The sequence below is a fragment of the Mesoplodon bidens genome (assembly GCF_964165515.1).
Source record: "Mesoplodon bidens genome assembly, chromosome: 8".
Classification (NCBI taxonomy): Eukaryota; Metazoa; Chordata; class Mammalia; order Artiodactyla; family Ziphiidae; genus Mesoplodon; species Mesoplodon bidens.
In genome coordinates, this window is record NC_138165.1 from 30,108,966 (window position 1) to 30,129,502 (window position 20,537).

Genomic DNA, 20,537 nt, shown 5'->3' on the forward strand with positions numbered 1-20,537 from the left:
TGTACTATTTGTTGCTTCTCCTGTTACACCAACTTGACTAACAGACAATTCAATGATGTTGAAGGTAGCTAACATTCACCACCCCCTTACTATGTGCAAGACACCTCTCTAAACACTTTATATATGTTAACTCATTTAGTCTTCACAATGGCCCCATGAGGCAGGCATTATTCATATGCCCATTCTACAAATAAAGAAGCTGAAGCGTAGGGTGGTCAAACAACTCTCGCAAACATCCCACATATATCTTTATGATAGAGAGGAGACTCCAACTCATACTACCTGGCTCCTAGAGCTCACTACACCATAATGCTGCTGTAAACCATATGCTGAAACCATAAATGTCTCCCAATATTATGTGAGCATAACATGAGCTTCATATTTGCTTACGTGCGACTTAATCTGCCAGAAACACTAGGAGAATGCAGAAAACTGTAATGAGTTGACCTAAGCAGTGCAGGAATACACAAAACACACACATACCACACACACACACACCCCTCAATATCTCCAAGCTACTTCAATTCACACATGTTGTGAGACACATCCACCTATGTTACCACTGTCCCTCCCATTTCAGATCACCCTCCTTCCAGCCCCTCACAGCAACTTATGAGCTGTAACCCTTCCAACACTGTTTTGGACTGAACTGTATTCCCACTAAATTCATACATTGAAGCCCTAACCCCTAATGTGACTGTATTTGGAAATAAGCCTTTAAGGAAGTAACTAAGGTTAAATGAGGTCATAAGAGTGGCATCTTATTCCAGTATGACTGGTGTCCTTATAAGAAGAGGAAGGGACACCAAGGATGAATGTGCAAGAGGAAAGACCATGTTACGACACAGGGAGAAGGGGACCACATGCAAGCCAAGGAGAGAGGCCTCTGGAGAAATCAACTCTGTAACATTTTTATGATCTTCGACTTCCAGCCTCCAGAACTGTAAGAAATACATTTCTGTTGTGTAAGCCACCCAGTCTGTGGTATTTAGTTACGCAGTCCTAGCAAACTAATATACCAACACCAAATTACAAGCAGACTTCAGGTCCTTTTCGAGGTAAAGTGTCATATTTATTGCAGTCTTTATGCATTTCTTAACCATTTAACATGTGTAGAACTGTGCTACTATTTTTATCAGGTTCCTATCTTTATTTATTTATTTATTTATTTTGTGGTACGCGGGCCTCTCACTGTTGTGGCCTCTCCCGTTGCGGAGCACAGGCTCTGGACGTGCAGGCTCAGCGGCCATGGCTCACGGGCGCAGCCGCTCCGCGGCATGTGGGATCTTCCCGGACCGGGGCATGAACCCGTGTCCCCTGCATCGGCAGGCGGACTCTCAACCACTGTGCCACCAGGGAAGCCTGCCTATCTTTATTTAAAATGTGTCACTGATGATGTTTCCAGTGTTGTGCCTCGACTCATTTTTCTCCTAAGCCCTGTATTGTGCTGTTATGTTTTTTGGTGCAATTTTGCATAGTGTGGCAGTTTTTAGGAATGCATATGTCATGTTATAGCCCAAGTGGCTGGACTGCCACTCAGAGGCAAATGATTTATAGATCCTGAAGATAAAGCATAAAACATCATGTTTCTATAGCCTTCTTCAGGCACCCTGAGGAGGCAGGTTCTATGAAAAAAAATCTCAAGAAGGGCAGGCACCAAGCTCAGATACATAGCATGTATGTGTATTTGTGTGGGTACATCTATAGAATACAATGCCATATAAGTAAAAAAAGTTAAAGTATTTATATCTGGGTGGTAGGCTTTGGAGTGTTTTTTCCCCCAATTTTTTAATAAACATTATTTTTACATTTAAAAATTCTCTATAATCAAAGTTGATTGTAATGATTTTCATGATCCTGTTCCAAATCAGAAATAAATATCTTTTAACATAGACTAAACAACAATAAGAAATGGCATATAAATTCAAAAACTGGCAGACAAGAATTAAATAAGAACAGTAGGCCTTAATAAATTGTTATTCCTCCATATACTCTGTCCTTTTCATCACTAGCCATGTTGAATAAAATTACTGGAAAAATTACAGAGCCTTGAGAAATATAGGATTTAAAGAAAACTGACCAGCAGTACCTCAGATACAGACAGCTTGGCCAAAGCATGGCCTCTCTGATATTTTTAGCAAAAATCTGTTTTCCTTAATTAGCCAGTACACATGAATTATAGAGGCCTAGCCATATGCCATCAAGGAATGTGAGAGGCTTGATCTAAATGGAAAACCTGAGTTCACTCTTCACAGATGGTAGGTGTGGAACAGAAAGAGGGGGAAAGGTTTCAAAAGCTTACTCAAGGCAAAAGAGTAACGGGTCTATAGTTCAATTCATCAATCTTCAAAATTTCTATAGTGAAAGTGATATTGTCTTAATAATACTAACAACTTCAAAGAGGGCCTGATTGAGCTAATGAAACAGCACAGCATCAAGGCACTGTGTCCCAGAAATATTACAGATGGGCATACAGAACTGTTCTAATGTTTCTATTATATAGTGACACTCTGAGCAATGGTGACTGTGCCTGGTGCTATAAGACCATATTCTTTTTCTTGAAACTCTGACAGAACTGCTAATAGTATTGTAATCCTCAAGCAGGATTTAGCAAACTATGGCTGGCTGGCCCCATCCAGCCTGCCATCTGTTTTCATATAGCCCATAAGTTAAAAACAGTTTTTAAATTTTTAAACGGTTGAAAAAAAAATTTTAAGAATAATGCTTCAGGACACATGAAAATGATAAGTTCAAACTTCAACATCCATAATTAAAGTTTTATTGGAGCCCAGCCACATACGTTTGCTTTGTCTCTGGCTGTTTTTGTTGAGACAATAGCTGAGTTGTAATTGTGACAAGGTTCATGTGGCTGAAAACATTTCTTTTCTGGCCATTTACAGGAAAAGTTTGCTGCTCCCTGCTCCAAAGTTAAAACTGACCTCGATACAAGCCATAGATTTAAAACCATTTAAAATAGTCAAGAATAGTCTTGAACACCAAGACATTCACGGGCTCGACCAAATTTGAACAATAACTCGATGTATAACTACATACCTTAAAAGTTGTTCATCAGTCCAAGGACTGTTGTGTATTAATGGGAAATAATCACCATCACAACAGCAACAAAAGAACTCAATCCTGTACTTTTCAAGAACTAAGAGGTTGTCCTTCAATTTTATGATTTATTTTTTCCAGACTCATGATCAGCATCAATGAGTTGCTTATCATATATCCCACTACTAAAAAAATGAAGGTGCCATTTCTCTAGAAGATAAGATAATACTTTCTTATTCTCCCCTTCAAAAACTACATCGATCTTCAGGAGAACTTTGGTGGTAAGCTTTGTACATGATGTCATGATGAATGGAAAAAATCATCAAAGCTGAATTTTCTCTTTGGCAAAATTTCACCCATCATCAGACTGTAGAATACATGGAAGATTCTAAAACAGTTTACAATAATTCAGTTGGGTTTTTTTTGCAAACAGGTGGCTGGGTTATAAAAACTTGTTGAATATATTCACCACACAATTTCCTGAGATCAAAGACCTAAAGAGCCCTATTCCCTCTCCCCACCCCCATCAATTATTAGGCTCCACTTTCTTACTGAGGTCACAAGACAGTATGGCTGACTTGTCCCAGTAAAACGGCTACCAAATAAAAATAGTGACTGAGTTGGTGGCATGAGGGTAACTAGTTAAGCCACTCTTTCCTCTTTGCTGAGTTATCCTTACTTCAGTGGAATCACAAATTAAGAAGATCACCGAGGGGCTCCTTTGCAGAAATAAAGTCGCAGTTCCAAAAGGGTCCCAGATTTCGGTCAATCTGCCTGCCACTGAACAGAAGCATCCAACTATGGCAGCATGTGGGGTAGTTTTAATCAGCATCAACTCTAAAATGGAATTCCTAAAGAAAAGACAATCTTGGGCCCTAATCTTACAATAAGAGTCCACACGGAGCAAACTGCAACCCAAATAAATTACAGTTGACCCTTGAACGACATGGGTTTGAACTGCGCAGGTCCACTTATATGCAGATTCTTTTTCAACAGCAAATACTAAAGTACTACCCTATCCAAGGTCGGGTGTATCTGCAAATGCAGAACCATGGATGCAGAAGAACCACAGATATAGAGGACGAAAAGGAAAATCACACAAGGACTTTCAACTGTTTGGAGGGTTGGCCCCTGACCCCTGCTGCTGTTCAGAGGTCGACTGTAGTACCAATCTGTGGAGTGTGAATACTCCTTGTCCTATACTTTCAGGTTAACATATGAGAGATTTATCTGTCCAGTCAATTGGAGACTAATCAAATGAAAGACATATATAATATGTACTCCTGATGCGTGCTATTAAATGTACTGCACAATATTCAAAAATGATGAGCACAGGTGCCCTCAATGAGAGAGAAGCCACTTATTCTGAAAACTTTATTTTTTATTGAAAATATTTATTTTTATATTATCTTTATGCAATTGTTGGAGGAGTAAAACCAAGCTTCAGTAGCGTCAAACTGTGATCCCCCAGCTAAATGGCTCCCACTTAGAACCAATGTCTCACATGCTATCTCATTTTTACAAATCCTTCTCTCCCTCTTGAAAATCTCTATTTCAGTTGCCAATAAGGATTTAAATGCTTCTGGAAGAAACATCCATCAAGACTAACACAGCCGTTGATGACTGACATCAAGCATAAAAGAAAAAAAAAACACATCCATGTTTCAACACACTACTTGCTGAACAATTTCTACTTGGTCCATCTGTATTAAATGGGTGTGCCAAAAATTGGACACGCCAGCAGATGGCTACCAGCACTGTTTTGGCATGCCTACTGGTGCTGTTCTATACTGCCAAAAGACCAACTACGATTCCCCTGAAGGGATTCTATAGCTTCTAAAACAGTAACTTATGTAACAGAAAAACTATAGAATCTTTTCATTTGGGCCCTAGATCTACAAGCCCCAGATTTGTGCTGTCCTGCTTTCTAATTTGATTTTTAGTACTTCTGAACAGCAGTCATCTCCTTTCAGAGATTAGTGGTTCTTTTTTTTTTTTTTGGAATTGGTTTATTTAAATTTTACAGAAACCTGATTAGAGTTAAGTATGTAATTATAAGTCCAGTAACAATTCTATAAAACTGCACATACAATGCCAGAATTTCTTAAAAGTAACTAATATCATATTCTTGTTTTGCATTAAACATGTAAGACATGTCATGTCTTCCTTATGACAGATTAGTGCTTCTTAACCAGGCATGTGTTATCATATGTACTGAGGGTATTCCTTCCAAGGTAGATATGTCCAGACCCCACTTGGGTCATCACACTGAATCAGACATCCTGGAGTGGAGCTTAGGCATGTGTATTTTGAAAAGCACACCAGATGGTTATAAAGGGCATCCCTGGTTAAAAACAACTTTTCCAGATCGTTTTTTGTTTTTGTTTTTGTTTTTTTTTGAGGTACGCGGGCCCCTCACTGTTGTTACCTCTCCCGTTGCAGAGCACAGGCTATGGACGCGCAGGCTCAGCGGCCATGGCTCACGGACCCAGCCGCTCCACGGCATATGGGATTTTCCTGGACCGGGGCACGAACCCGTGTCCCCTGCATTGGCAGGCGGACTCTCAACCACTGCGCCACCAGGGAAGCCCTCCAGATCGTTTTTTATACTGACAAGCAAATAACTATGACATACACATGTGTACACATAGACCAATATAATTCTGCTTAATTCCTCAGGGTGTTGTCTGAATGTTCTCCTTTGCCACCCCAATCTTTCCTCTGAATTCTTGCCTTTGAAATTGTCCCACTGTTTGGTCATTTTCCCAGACAAATTTTAGGCCAAACGGTGTGTATATTAGGCACTCTTCATTTTGGGAGGCAGGATGCCAACTTAGATCAGCAGACCATTCCTAAACAATGCCTTCGTAACGTACAGTCAGTTAACAAATACTTACTCAGCAGAGTCTACATGCTGTGGTAAGGCTGAGAAGAATGTAAGAAAAACAAGATGCAGTTCTTGTGTCCTCAAGGAGCACATGTGAAACAAGTAGGGTGAAAATATACAGACAAGCTAAGAAAAGCTAAATGATCACATAAAGAAAGCATGTTGATTCAGTATTAAATGACTAGGACTTACAATAAAAACTCTGAGAATTCAGAAGAACTACTGCTTACTCCAGACCCAACTGTCATGGCACATTACTGAGAAGGCCTGCAGTTTGAAGAATGGGCAGGGGATAAACAGTAGGGGCAGAGGGATGCAGGTGTTCCATGCCAGGAACACAGCACAAACCAGGGCAGGAATGAGAAATGTATGGACAGTGAAAATACAGCCCTCTGGAAGGAAGGGGGTCATTCGGGTGACTGATACCAAACAGATGGAAGCCACGTTCTAGCTTTCAGACTAAGGAGCCTAATATTTATCTTAGAGTTGTAGAAAAATCATTAAGTTTTTTTTTTTTGGCCGCGTTGGGTCTTTGTTGCTGGGCGCGGGCTTTCTCTAGTTGCGTGGAGCGGGGGCTACTCTTTGTTGCGGTGCACAGGCTTCTCCCTGTGGTGGCTTCTCTTGTTGAGGAGTACAGGCTCTAGGCGCACGGGCTTCAGTAGTTGTGGCACGCGGGCTCAGTAGTTGTGGCTGACGGGCTCTAGAGCGCAGGCTCAGTAGTTGTGGTGCACTAGTTGTGGGCTTAGCCGCTCCACGGCATGTGGCATCTTCCCGGACCAGGGAACGAACCTGTGCCCCCTGCACTGGCAGGCGGATTCTTAACCACTGCATAACCAGGGAAACCCCAAATCACGGAAACCCCAAATCATTAAGTTTTAAAGTAACAGATCATGGAGACAGTAGTAGTATTATTTTAGGAAAATTATTTTTTTTGTAGCAAATAAAATATCTATGAGGATGAGATAACGAAGAGACCTGGGAGAACAATTAGGATCGGGGCCATAGCAGTTGGCTTTACAAAGAACTAATGGAAGCCAGTGGCAAATTGGGTTGAGTTTCCAGCTGTAACATAAGAGAGGCATAAAAATGGGAGAAAAAGGGAAGTCAGGAGCAGAAGCAAATCAGAGTTGCCTGTGGGAGACAGCAGAACAATGGCTCAAAAGAAACCTCTGCACTGGACACATGGCTTTGGAAGTAGTTGGTGAGAGGGTGGAAGATAGGATCAGGAAAACAAAGGGCTAAGCTGGAGACGCAGCCCATTAAAGACCCAGGGAAAATGTAGAATAAACAATGCAAACAAAGGTCCCCGGAAAGGCAAGAGTAAAACCTAGTGGCAGCTCAGAAGCCAAGGAGGAAAAGAGTTTCAAAACAAAGTTCGTGGGGCTTCCCCGGTGGCACAGTGGTTAAGAATCCGCCTGCCAATGCAGGGGACACGGGTTCGAGCCCTGGTCCGGGAAGATCCCACATGCCGCAGAGGAACTAAGCCTGTGTGCCACAACTACTGAGCCTGCACTCTAGAGCCTGTGAGCCACAACTACTGAGCCCGTGTGCCACAACTATTGAAGCCCACGTGCCTAGAGCCCGTGCTCCACAACAAGAGAAGCCATGGCAGTGAGAAGCCCGCCCACTGCAACAAAGAGTAGCCCCCGCTCGGCGCAACTAGAGAAAGCCCGCGCCCAGCAACAAAGACCCAGCTCAGCCAAAAATAAATAAATAGATGAATAAATAAATAAATAAATTCATTAACCAAAAAAACAAAGTTCATCAACATAGTCTTCTGAAACAGAGAGTTCAAGGTCACCGGTATGGACTCAAGCTCTAGTCCCAGGAACCCTGCTGTGTGCCCTAACGCACAGCTGATCTCTCTCCTTTAATCTCTACTGCCTGTCCATACCAACCGTACAGCACACATAGACGTTTAGTTTTTTAAATCTATCATGGAATTAAAAAACTAAAATATCTACACATATGCAGATATTCTGTCACATCTCACATAAAGCTTCTTGAGGGAAAAAATCATAATCGATACTTTACACACTGCCCACCTGCACCGTGCCTTCACACCACCATGCCTCCAGCTATCATTAGAAATAGTTTTAACTAAGTATTAACTATGACCATCCTGGTGATTGTGGTATGCACATGAAGACCAGCTAAATTCAGGGAGAAGACACATACACCAGTACAGTGTCAAGCCTTACTATTCAAAGTGTGGTCAATGGACCAGTGGCATCACCTGGGAACTTGTTAAAAATGCAATTTCAGCTGCTATACCAGACCAACTGAATCAGAATCTGCATTTTAACAAGATCCAGGTGACCGACTCCTATGCATACTGGCCTAGAAACTGGTGTCAACTCAGTACAGTATGCAAAGGAAGAGCACTGAGTTACCAAAGAAGTTAGTTGGAGGAGGGGAAGATGGAACATGAGTTTCAGCGCACGGGCATGTGCTTAGATGCTACTTCACCTGCTCAGACCTACAGCTCAGCATTGGAGCCCAGGCCCTTTGCATATGTGGCACAACCAGGCCAGGAAACAATTCCGGCTTTTGATCAGGAACCCAGATGCATAAATCCTTCTTCTATTAACTGCCACTAAGTTCATTATAGGAAGGGCTTATGCAGATTCTATCTGCTAGGTTGTTTTTCCAGGCTTTATAAATATTCTGACCTCCTGAAGACCCTGTTTATGCTCCCCATATTTATCCAACCCTAGGATTTACGATATTATTCTGCCTCTCATTTGTTTCTCCCATAAAATTAGGCTCCCCTCTAGGCTTTAGATTGCAATTGCTAAAATACTTTTTCAGAATAATTGAAAGCTAAACCTGAAAATGCAACTTTAACCCCAAATGGAAAGAGCTACACTGACAGCATTGTTGTTTAAGTGACCAGGTGTCAGGAGAAAGCTCCCAAAGGAAAGAACCATTAGACAAAGGCACAGTCATATCTCAAAGGATCAAGACCAAATGGAGCAACAAGTCTCAAAGCAGAATCTTCCCTTCGTTGGGGATGCGCTCGATGCTTCAACATTTCTTTCTCTAACTTTCCTATAGATATATACATACAGAGCGTCACTATTTCAAAATATCTCTGTGCTCCAAGAGTTCTCTGTGGGTCTTTTATTATTTATAACAGCTTTATTGACTTATAATTTACACACCATGAAGTTCACATTTCAGAAATGGAAGAGACTTTCATTCCATCCCCCACTTCAAGCAATGATTCATTAAACTCACCCAGGAATATAATACAGCCATTTCTTAAAACTCCAGGAAGACAGGCCATCATCATGACCCTCTGACAATATATCCTAGTATCTCAGCTTTTATCAGTGGAAAGAACATCTTGACTAATCCCCCTCTATTACAATGCAAACTATAAAAGTAATGGCATGTGTTAAAGCTGGCTGATTGAAAATACCACTGTAGGCCCTTGTAATCTGACTGCTGTGTTGAAACTCCATTAGGAAGCAAACCTCATTTACTGCATCCAAAGTGGAAATCACAAATTCCAACAAACTACTACCCCCTAGTTTTTCATGGACTACTTTCTTCCACCAGATGGCATGCTTTTGGGGGGCTGCTGGAGCCTGCTCTGAGCTGTTATTTTTCACCTCAGGGATGGTATGAGTAAGTTAGGCAGGTTTTTCTTTCAAAAAGAAAAACAGCAACTCACATGCTCTCACAGAACCTCTTCAGTGTGCTTGGCTTCTCCTGGTTGCGTCTTTGTCGGAACCAGCGTTGAATGCTGCGAACATCCCAGTCCAGCTGCTTGGAGAGGCCCTCCAATCTCTTTTCATCAGGATGCTATGAAACAAGGTACCAGGAAAATCATTTTCATCTTCACCATGAACAGATCTGCCCTTGTCTATATTGGAGATATTTGTTTTTCCTGTATTTTCTATCTGCTACTGAGATTTCTATATTGACCACTGAGGACCGAGGCCTTCCATCAGCAGCATGAACGTAAACAACCACTTAGGACAAGAGAAGTTACTCATTATGAAACAACACTGAAAAATATGAATCTCACTCTAATGCCGGTACTTCTTACAGCAACAAAGGTTCGATGGAACAGCCAGCTGGCTCCACCAGCCTTCAAGGAAAGGAGTTAGGTGAAGGTGAATTTGCAAAAAGACATCATTCCAATATTGCACTTTCTAATGAAAAAATGCTGTACCCATTATCACATATCAGGATAACGCAGGACAGAAGAAAAGCATGGAATAATCCCCAAATACCTCACCTTAGACTAAGGTACCAATTCCACTTACAAAACATGTTTTCTCTTCAGTCTCCCCTCTCCTTGCTTCTTCACACATTCCTCTTCTATTCCTTTCTTGGTCATCCTTTTGACCAGAACTCCATCAAACTTTTTACAATGACTACGCATTACTTGAAGATGCAAACTTGGTAAAGTAGAAAGAGAAACTACCAATATTTATGCTTGCCATAAGATGACATTACTCTGTTTCTCGCTCTCATTTCTATAACATTAGGAGATGACAGACGTAGGTTCAACTCCTTGTTCCAATGAATTCTCTGAGCCTCAGTTTCCTTACCTGTTCAAAAGAAGGTTATATATCCACCTAAATGGTGCAATGTAAAAATGTATGCAAATCTCAGTACATGTTAGTTCTGTCTCTCCTCTCTCTTCGGGGTCTTAGAGAGCATCCTGCCAACAATTACGTGAGGGCGACCTGCCGTACAACAAAACTAAACGGACTTAGTTCTACTCCTTTATTTATTCTACCTTTGCTTTACAATTAAGGAGATGTTAATAATCAGAGGACAGAAACAAAAATGGGGTAGGGAAGGCAGGCCAACCAGCTGTCAGGTTATAAGGGCGGAATGTACATGTGACTCCTTTTTAAAGCCTCTCAAGAAATTCAGAGTGTCAGACACACAGGAAACACAGCAAATGGCCTTAATGTTATGACCGAGGTTATAAAATGTGCTGAGCTTGTGTCTGTAAAAGTTATTTGCGGACTTTCAGTGTGGCGTGTGCTTTGAGGTGTTTTTCTTAGAAGTCAGGACACCGTCTACACTCTCCTTCTGTGTCTCTCAATTAGAAAATACGGGAGAGAGAAAATGCACAGCCTACAATATACCTTGGCTATACCATTTTCTTAAAGGAATTCATTTTTAATTTTCATTCATTTCCTAAGTCTATTCAATAGGTAAAGCGTTCACATGGTTCACAAAATACAAATTATCCCCAATTTCACCTTCCATTTTGTTCCTGTTCTCTCAGTTCCTACCCTCCCCTTCCTACAAGGTAACAGGCTATTCAATCTATTTCTTTCCAAAGTTATCTCACCAAATATAAACAAATTTGAATATGCGTTCTTATGTCTCCCCACCACCACCTTCACACAAATGGTTCTATTATTCTGGACTTCGGGTTTTTCACTTTACAATGTATTTTGGAACATTTCCACATCAAAATATTGGGAACGTCCTCCTTCTTTTGTAGAACCATTAAGGACATGCCATAATTTACTTATCCACTCCACTATTAATGCGCACTTAGGTAGCTTCCGAACTTCTACTACTACAAACAATGCTGCAATAAATAACTTTGTCATGGGTTATTTTATACACATATATAGAGAGATAAATTCCTGTAAGTGAATGTTGGAGATGAAAGGGTCCATGCATTTGCAATATTTTTAGATATTGAAAAATTACTGTCACCAATGATTTTACCAATTCATACTCTCACAAGCAAGAGTACCCATTTCCCAAAGCCTCATCAACAGAGTATGTTATTGTATTTTTCAATTTTTTTCCAGCCTGATATATAAAAAGTAGTATCTCAGTATACCTTTAATTTGATTTCCTCTTTTTATGAAAGAAGGATATTTTCTTGTGTTTTAAAACCATCTGTATTTCCTCTTTAGAACAGTCTTTTCATATCTACTGCCCATATTTTTCTTGATCTACTAGTAATTTGTTTATTGATTTGTAGAAGTTCTTCAGTTATTAGAGTGATCAAGCCTATATCTGTACCCTAAACTGCACAGTATGTACTGATGTGTCACTTGAGTTTTGGAATTAGCTTATGGTGCATTTTGCTTGTGTTTTTTACTTGCAGAAGTTTTTTAAATCATGTTTGAATTTATCAACCTTTTCTGTTATAGCTTCTGTATTTGGGGTCATAAGTAGAAAAGCATTCCCTACTCTGAAAGTCCAAGAAATTCTCCTACATTTACAGCTTTGATTCTAATACATTTACAGTTTTGATTCTTACATTCAGTCTTTAGTACATTTGGAATATATCCTGGTATACAGTGGGAGGTATGAATCTAATTTTAATTCTTTCCAAATGGCTACCCAGATAGGCCAGTACCATCATTCATGTTTTCTCCATGAGAAATCAAATCTATTCTCCCACCATTCTATTGCTCATGTGCCAGTACATATGGTCAGGTTACTCAGAAATCCTTATTTATTTTTCTATATGAACTTTAGAATTAGCTTGTCTAGTTTCAAAATAAACGGGAAAACAAGAAAACCTGTCAGTATTTATAATGAGATTATACCAAGTTCTTATACTAGCATAGGGTGACTTGATATCTTTAACTGAATTTGTCTTTTGTGTCCTTCACAATGTTTGAAAATTTTCCTCACATACCTTGCACATCCTTGTTACATTGATTCCTAGGGATATCATCTTTTTTGGTTTCTATTATAATTAAGAAATTTTCTTATATCTTCTAACTGCTTTTTGTGTGTGTGCGTGTGTGTGTGTATGGTAACTAATCTTGTGCTAACATTTTGTAATGTTTATGGTAGCTTTTCACTTAATTCCCTTAATTTTCCAGGTATACACTCATGTAATAGGATATTACTAGAATGTAAGCTCTGTAAACAAAGGAAATTTTTTGTATCTTTTTTCACCAGTACCTAGAATATAGTTGGGACTTAATTAATACCTCTTGAATGCATGAATAAATTGTCACATAGCAATAGCTTTACCTCCTCCTTTCTAATTTTTATGCCTTTATTTTCCTTCTTTTATCTATTTGCTAATGAAATGTAAAACTTAGCACAATGTATAACAGTGTTTATAAGCATCCTTATCTGTTCCAGACTTTAGTAGGAATATCACAATGTTCTCATTAAGAGGCCAGATTTGGAGCTGATATACAAGTGTATTTATCATGTAAATGAAACCAACTATCCCTAGTTAGATTGTTTTATTTTATTATTTATTTATTTATTTATTTATTTGTGATACGCGGGCCTCTCACTGCTGTGGCCCCGGACGCGCAGGCTCAGTGGCTATGGCTCACGGGCCCAGCTGCTCCGCGGCATGTGTGATCTTCCCGGACCAGCGCACGAACCCGTGTCCCCTGAATCGGCAGGCAGACTCTCAACCACTGCGTCACCAGGGAAGCCCAGATTGTTTTATTTTAATCAAAATGATGTTAGATTTCAGAATCCATGGAGGTGATCATCTACTTTTTTTCTTTATGTCAATTAACATGATGAATTACAAAAATAGATTTTTTTAATATTGAATACAGGGAAGGCCTTGCATTCCTAGAATAAGTCATACTTGGTGGTGATGAATAATTCTTTTAATATGCTGCAAAGTTCAGTTTGTGATTTTTTTATTTCAGACTTTTCATCAATATTAATAATCACAACTGGTCTCTAGTCTTATTTTTTAGTGAGATACTTATCAGACTTTGAGATTACATAAAAATAGAATCTGGATGATTTTCTTAATTTTCTATACTTCGGTATAGTTTAAAATAGCATTGGGATTATCTGCTCTTTAAGAGTGTTAGAATTTTCTTGTGATAACACACATATGTAGTTGGTAAATTATATTTCATTGAATAATTTTCATTTTATCCAAGTGTTTATATTTTATTTGCCATGTTAATAGTAATATATCCTTTTTATTTTCCTCAATTTATGTGATTGTTGATTATGTTGTTAATTGCTATGTTGTTAACTTGTGCTTTGTTTTTTCTTGATTGGGTTAGCTGACTTTCTGTTAAAAAAAAAAGTAAACAGTTACCTCTGGATTAATTTTCAATACTACAGTTTTACTAACTCAATTTCTACATTTATCTTTATTAATCTCTTCCTTCTGTTTGCCTTCATTTATTTTGTTGTTGTTTTTCCAATGTTTAAGTAAGTGGTTAAATATATATATATATTTATATAAGTGGTTAAACTTATATAAATAAGTTTTCATCTGAGCACTACCTTGGCACAGTACCATAGCATAGTAGTGCTTTCATCACTGTTTTCTAAATATTCTGAAATTTTATTTTTACACAAAAGTTGATTAAGAAAGCAAGAGTCTGTCTGTTTTCTGATTTCTCATATTAGTAAACTGTGCCTATTCTTAAAATGTATTACCATTTTTTATATAAGAAAAGCTCAATTTAAAAAATATTTAATAGGCACTTGAAAAGAAAGTATAGTCTCTATATTCAGAATACAGGGTTCTAAATGTACCTGTCAGGAGCTTCCCTGGTGGTGCAGTGGTGAAGAATCTGCCTGCCAATGCAGGGGACACGGGTTGGAGCCCTGGTCCGGGAAGATCCTACATGCCACGGAGCAACTAAGCCCGTGCACCACACTGAGCCTGCGCTCTAGAGCCCACAAGCCACAACTACTGAGCCTGCGTGCCTCAACTACTGAAGCCCGTGCGCCTAGAGCCTGTGCTCTGCAACAAGAGAAGCCACTGCAGTAAGAAGCCTGCACACCACAACAAAGAGTAGCCCCCGCTCACCGCAACATCTAGATAAAGCCCGCACGCAACACAGCCAAAAATAAATAAAATAAATTTATTAAAAAATTTTTTTTAATTAAAAAAAAATAAATGTACCTGTCAGATCTTCCTCATTAATTATGCTTCTTAGAATTAACTGCTATATTGTTTTATATTTTATATATTCTGTTTTATATTTTGACCTGTCATGACTGAGAGGTAAATTAAAATTTCTTACTATTAAATAATTTCTTCTTTCATTCTTTTTTATAAGTATATGGATATGCTGGTATTCAATGCATATATATTCATAACCATTTTATCTTCATTGTGAATTGTATCCTTAGGCAATAAAAAGCCAATTCTTCATTTCACTTAATCCTTTTGGTCTAATTTCTTTATTATTTATATTTGCCTGTATACCTTTACTCATACTCTTATTTTTAATATCTGTAAATTACTTTATCTGAAGGGGTCTCTTATAAGCTATGTGACCCAAATCTGAATTATTTTTTATTAGATGAGTTAAACCCATTTACGTGCATTGATATAATTTATAAATTTGTTTATACTTACCTCACTTCAATTATGTTTTCTGTTTTCATAATTTAATGTTTTTTAATTTAAACATACCAAATATAGCTGATATTCCTTTGTTTTTTGTGGGTAATTTTTATTCTAGTGGTTATCCATACAATCATAATACTCTTCTATTCGTTTTCAGTCAATAAAAATTCCAAATGAGCAATATTTAAAACTAGCATTTTTCCTCTTCCTTTCCCACCTACTATTAGTCAATAATTTTATCTCTCTTAGAGTTTACTCTTGTACTATTAAATATGCTCCTACCTCTATTAGTCAGTTTGGCTGCTTAAACTGATAAGCTTTGACTCCCAGCTACTAGAGCTTATGCAATTAGTGAATTTATTCTACCTCCCACCTTCCTTCCCTTTTCCTGCTCAGTTATTGTTACCTGTATCATTTCTACATTGTGAGAGTATATAATGCTTACATTCTATTCTGTCATCCTAATCATCACATTTCTTTCTATCTTAGTTCTACAGTTTAAATGTATTCAAAACTTGCCAACATTCCCAGTAATCTCTTGGTCAGCTAAAATTAATGATTATAATAGTTTCTTCAAAAAAGGACTCATGGGAACAATTCCTCCAAATTTTTGCAAGTTCTAATCTTTTTGTCTTTAGCCTTTACACTACAAAAACAATTTACCTAAATATAAAATTCTTAGTTCCCATTTTCCTTGAAAATATTGGAAATGTTGTCCTATAGAATATTGCTACAGAGAAGACTAAAGCCATGCTGATATTTTCCTAGATAAATGATTTAATTTTTTGCTTGACTGCTCAAAGAATTATTTCCTTTATATTTCAAGCCTATTTTTAATAATATAAGTCTTGGCAGGAACCTTCTCAGGTCAACTTTTACTACATTTTTATTAACATATTAATATAAATCTCCATTTATTTTAGGAAATTTTTCTTGACATCTCTCTCAATACTTACTCTACTTTGCTTTTTCTTAAGAGATTCCAATTATACATATGCTAGCTCTGCTTGGTCTATATATCTAATTATTTTTAGCTCTTTTTCATTTCATTTATTTCAGCTTTATTATTTCTATCTGCCATGTTCCCCACTGAGATTTCTGCAGTGTCTAGTGTTTCCTGTGTTCTTTCCAAATTTGTCTTCATTTCTGTGATAGCTTTAGTACTTTTTTCCTGAACCAACCAGCTAACATTGCATCTCTTCCTGTTGACCAACTGCTTTTTTCTGTAGGTCTTGTATTTCTTTTTTTGTGATCCTTCTTACAGAGTTATTGTTTTTTTTTTTAATTTATGGTAAAATATTTGATCTCAACTTTCAGTTGCCCTGAGGCCTCATTTTTCCAGTGATAATTTTTGTTAGTAAGCGATGCTCAAATTCTTTTTCTTGTCTTTGATGCTGTGTGTTTCTTCTTTATTACCCATCATTGAGTGAGTTGGATTGTCTCAACCAGCTCCAAGGAGGGTGCTTTTGTAGTTTAGCTGCCTCCGAGGTACACTGCCTCTGGAAAATGTGCCATCCACAAGGTTTTCTGTGCACTTCTTCCACTTCCCTGAATTAAACTGAGTCGGGGAGAGCATCTGCCAGCCTTGCTCACCAGTTCCTGTACCTAGTGTTGCAAACAGTGATACAGCTTTGGTCTCACCATTAGGAGGTGTCATTTTTGCTGGCTTTCCCGAAACCTACCCCCACAGGGCCCTCCATCCACACTTCATGCTCATCACTTCCTCCTACTTGGCTTCCGTCCAACCTCAACTGTTTTTGTTTAGCTTTTATATATATTTTGAAATCTAGAGATATATATCTCTTAGTTTGCTAAAATTAAAGTTTGTGAGATTTTCCTTCTTTTTTTGTGTGTGTATATTTTTACTGTTGTGTTTTATAATTTTTCTCCATAGTTTTTTTCATTTCTTAAGATTTCCAAGGGAAAAAGTGAATAATTCTGACTTACATAGACATTTTTATACCAGAAATACCTAGGTTAATTTTAATAAACATAACCCATACAAGGATGGAAAAGAAAAATAAAAAGCAATAGGCATAAGAGGAGAATGAGGAAAAACAAATTATAGGAAATCTGCATATAATTTTTAAAATACAGTATAATATACCAAATGCAGATTATGATGTGATAATCTCATAATTCTCTAGATCATGAAACCTAGTTTCATAGCTGACATATATTTTTTTCCCTTAATGGCTCAAGAACTGATTTGATTGATTAGAAAATGAGGCTGTTGGGATTATAGATATATGGGCCAAAAGATAGATAGATAGATAAATCAATAGATAAACTGATTGATTCATTGATTTATATCTATCTCATTCCGATAACTCTGGATATAGCCAGTTAAGAAACGTGAGCTCAAAAATATTCACTCTAGGGCTTCCCTGGTGGTGCAGTGGTTGAGAGTCCGCCTGCCGATGCAGGGGATACGGGTTCGTGCCCCGGTCCGGGAAGATCCCACATGCTGCGGAGCAGCTAGGCCCGTAAGCCATGGCCGCTGAGCCTGCGCGTCCGGAGCCTGTGTTCTGCAACGGGAGAGGCCACAACACTGAGAGGCCCGCGTACCGCAAAAAAAAAAAAAAAAAAAAAAAAAAAAATTCACTCTAAAGAGAAACAGTCATTCCATTCATTTAAGTAAGTCTGACAACTCATAATCTCCGGTTCGTGGGGCCATCACAAGTCTACTGAATCAGGATCTCTAGAAATAGGATGCAGCAATCTACATTTACCTCTCAGGCACTCCTAATGTAAATTAAAGAATGGGAGCACCTGGCCCAAATAAATGCTCCCTCACTAACTAATCGACTTACAGCCCAAGGCCACAACACTAGGAAGCAGCAGAGACAATGTTCCAGTATATCAGGGGTCTGCAACCCCTGGGCCATGGACCAGTACCAGTCCATGGCCTGCTAGGAACTGGGCCACACAGCAGGAGGTGAGCGGCAGGCGCGAGTGAAGCTTCATCTGTATTTACAGCCACTCCCCGTCACTTGCATTACCGCCTGAGTTCCTCCTCCTATCAGATCAGCAGTAGCATTGGAGTCTCATAGGAGCGCGAACCCACTGTGAACTGCGCATGCGAGGGACCTAGGTTGCGTGCTCCTTATGAGAATCTAATGCTTGATGATCTGAGGTCGAGCTGAGGCGGTGATGCGAGTGCTGGGGAGTGGCTGCAAATACAGTTTATCATTAGCAGAGAGGTTTGACTGCACAGAGACCATAGTAAATCAATTGCTTGCAGACTCATATCAAAACCCTATCAGTGAGTGGCAAGTGAAAATAAGCTCAGGGCTCCCACTGATTCTGCATTATGGTGAGTTGTATAATTACTTCATCATATATTACAATGTAATAATAATAGAAATAAAGTGTACAATAAATGTAATGTGCTTGAATCATCCCCAAACCATCCCCCCCACTCCCAGTCTTCCATGAAACCGGTCCCTAGTGCCAAAAAAGTTGGGGATCACTGCAATATACTGCTCAGGTCTGACTCAAAAATCAATGCTTTCAACTATTTTGCAATAGAGGTAAGTTATCTGAAATATTTATAAAATTTTAGATTTACAGAGGGAAAAAAACGAGTGAGAAAGACAAGCAGATGTTACCTCAAAAGGAAAGACTGCTGGAGAATATGAAGGAGTTCAAATTTATCAGATGAGAACTGCTCAGTCGGGGCACATGACCAGTGAACTCACACAGGGATCCGGATTCAGAAGGGCTCGCATGTGGGGTTTAAAGTTCTCTGGTTGCCATCTTGAAATTCTTGATAATTCTGTTATGGGAATGGTGTTTTGCTTATGAAGTCCGATGGGATAGGGGAGCATGTGTCAGGGGCTCAGAGACTTGGCTCACACACAGTCCCAGCACTGCCCCCATATGAGTCTGGGTAACTTACTTCCCTGTCCCCGGCTCCCCAGGGACCCCAGCTTTCCCCTTCCCACTCCTGCCTAGTGACTACTACTGCCCTGGGTGCAAACATGGAAAGGGATGGGATTAGATATGCACACCCCACGGTGTCACAGTGTGGGGTATAGGGATGCCACCTGCACCCTGGGTTGGCAGTGTCCCAGTGCATTTGGTGGATGACTCAGTGGCGACTAGCCTCTTGCTTACCCCAACCCAGGTACCTAATGTGTCTTGGAGCAGAGACTACAATACACTGGGAGGTCCCCTGTCCACCATGGGTTCGGACAGTGGGCCCATGGAAAGGGGAGAGGCCTGTCTCAACTTCTCCCCCGGCCAGAGAAGGGCAGGCATGTTAGCCCAGGAGCTGACAACTAGCTGCTGGCGACTACCAGCAGCTAGTCACCTGTGTGTGCACTAAATCACAGGGTGGGGTTCCTGGGTACCTCTCAGGATCTGCCCTTGCTTCTTGAGTATGCCTAAGGGGGCATGGCATTAAATACCAAATAAAAAAAAATCTTGACAGGTCAAGAGAGAAAAAGACTGTAAGAAAGGAAAAAGCTTTCTATTTTTATGCCTTTAATGGCGCCTTTTTGTGCTTTCTGAACAAGGGGCCCTGCATTTTAGTTCTGCACTGGCCTCCAAAAATTATGCAGCCAGTCCTGTAAGGAGTAGATTTTAATGGTTTTCACACTTGAAAGATGATAACCACGCCCTTCTCCAAGGTGACCTGGAACCATGGTCAAGGCCAGAATGCTGGACGAGCACTGTTCAAACTCTCCAAATCCTGCTACTTGTATACTGGTCAACTGATCTGTTACTTTTTCATCTCACAACTAACACTGGAGAACTACAAAGAATTCAAGGAAAAATAGTTCCAACTTTGGCTGCATTTATGTTCAAAACCTGAGGCTTCTCCTTTAATCATGTAGAAACTTCCAAAAGAATCACCTTGGAAACCAAGAGAGTATGATCATTAAAACACCGGGTTTGTGCCCCGGTCCGGGAAGATCCCACATGCCGAGGAGCGGCTGGGCCCATGAGCCATGGCCTCTGATCCTGCGTGTCTGGAGCCTGTGCTCCGCAAGGGGAGAGGCCACAACAGTGAGAGGTCCGTGTACCGCAAAAAAAAAAAAAAAAAAAAAATAGCTAGAAGCAAATATCCTCCAGAGCAGTCAACCTGCCTGCAAAATCCTTTCATTACCTTTATAAAGAAAATTTCCCCAGTAACCATAATAAACATAAAGCAAGGGAAATAAAATGTCCACTGCAGGATTTCTAAAGGGAGGTACATATTTGGGTAGAAATTTCATTTTTCATGCATTTAGAGTAGTTCACAAGGTAAATACAAATATGTTGTCATCACATTAAAAAAAATGA

The 20,537-nt window shown here is 39.4% G+C and overlaps 1 protein-coding gene across 3 annotated transcripts in view; it reads right to left on the bottom strand.

Moving 5' to 3' along the window:
- CERS6 (ceramide synthase 6) overlaps nt 1-20,537 on the bottom strand; it is a 341,889-nt gene that overhangs the window by 228,987 nt on the left and 92,365 nt on the right. For all 3 annotated transcript variants that reach the window (XM_081242625.1, XM_081242624.1, XM_081242626.1), the window contains exon 3: nt 9,621-9,751. In XM_081242625.1, coding sequence (XP_081098751.1) covers nt 9,621-9,751 — 131 coding nt within the window. The remainder of the gene's footprint in view (nt 1-9,620; nt 9,752-20,537) is intronic.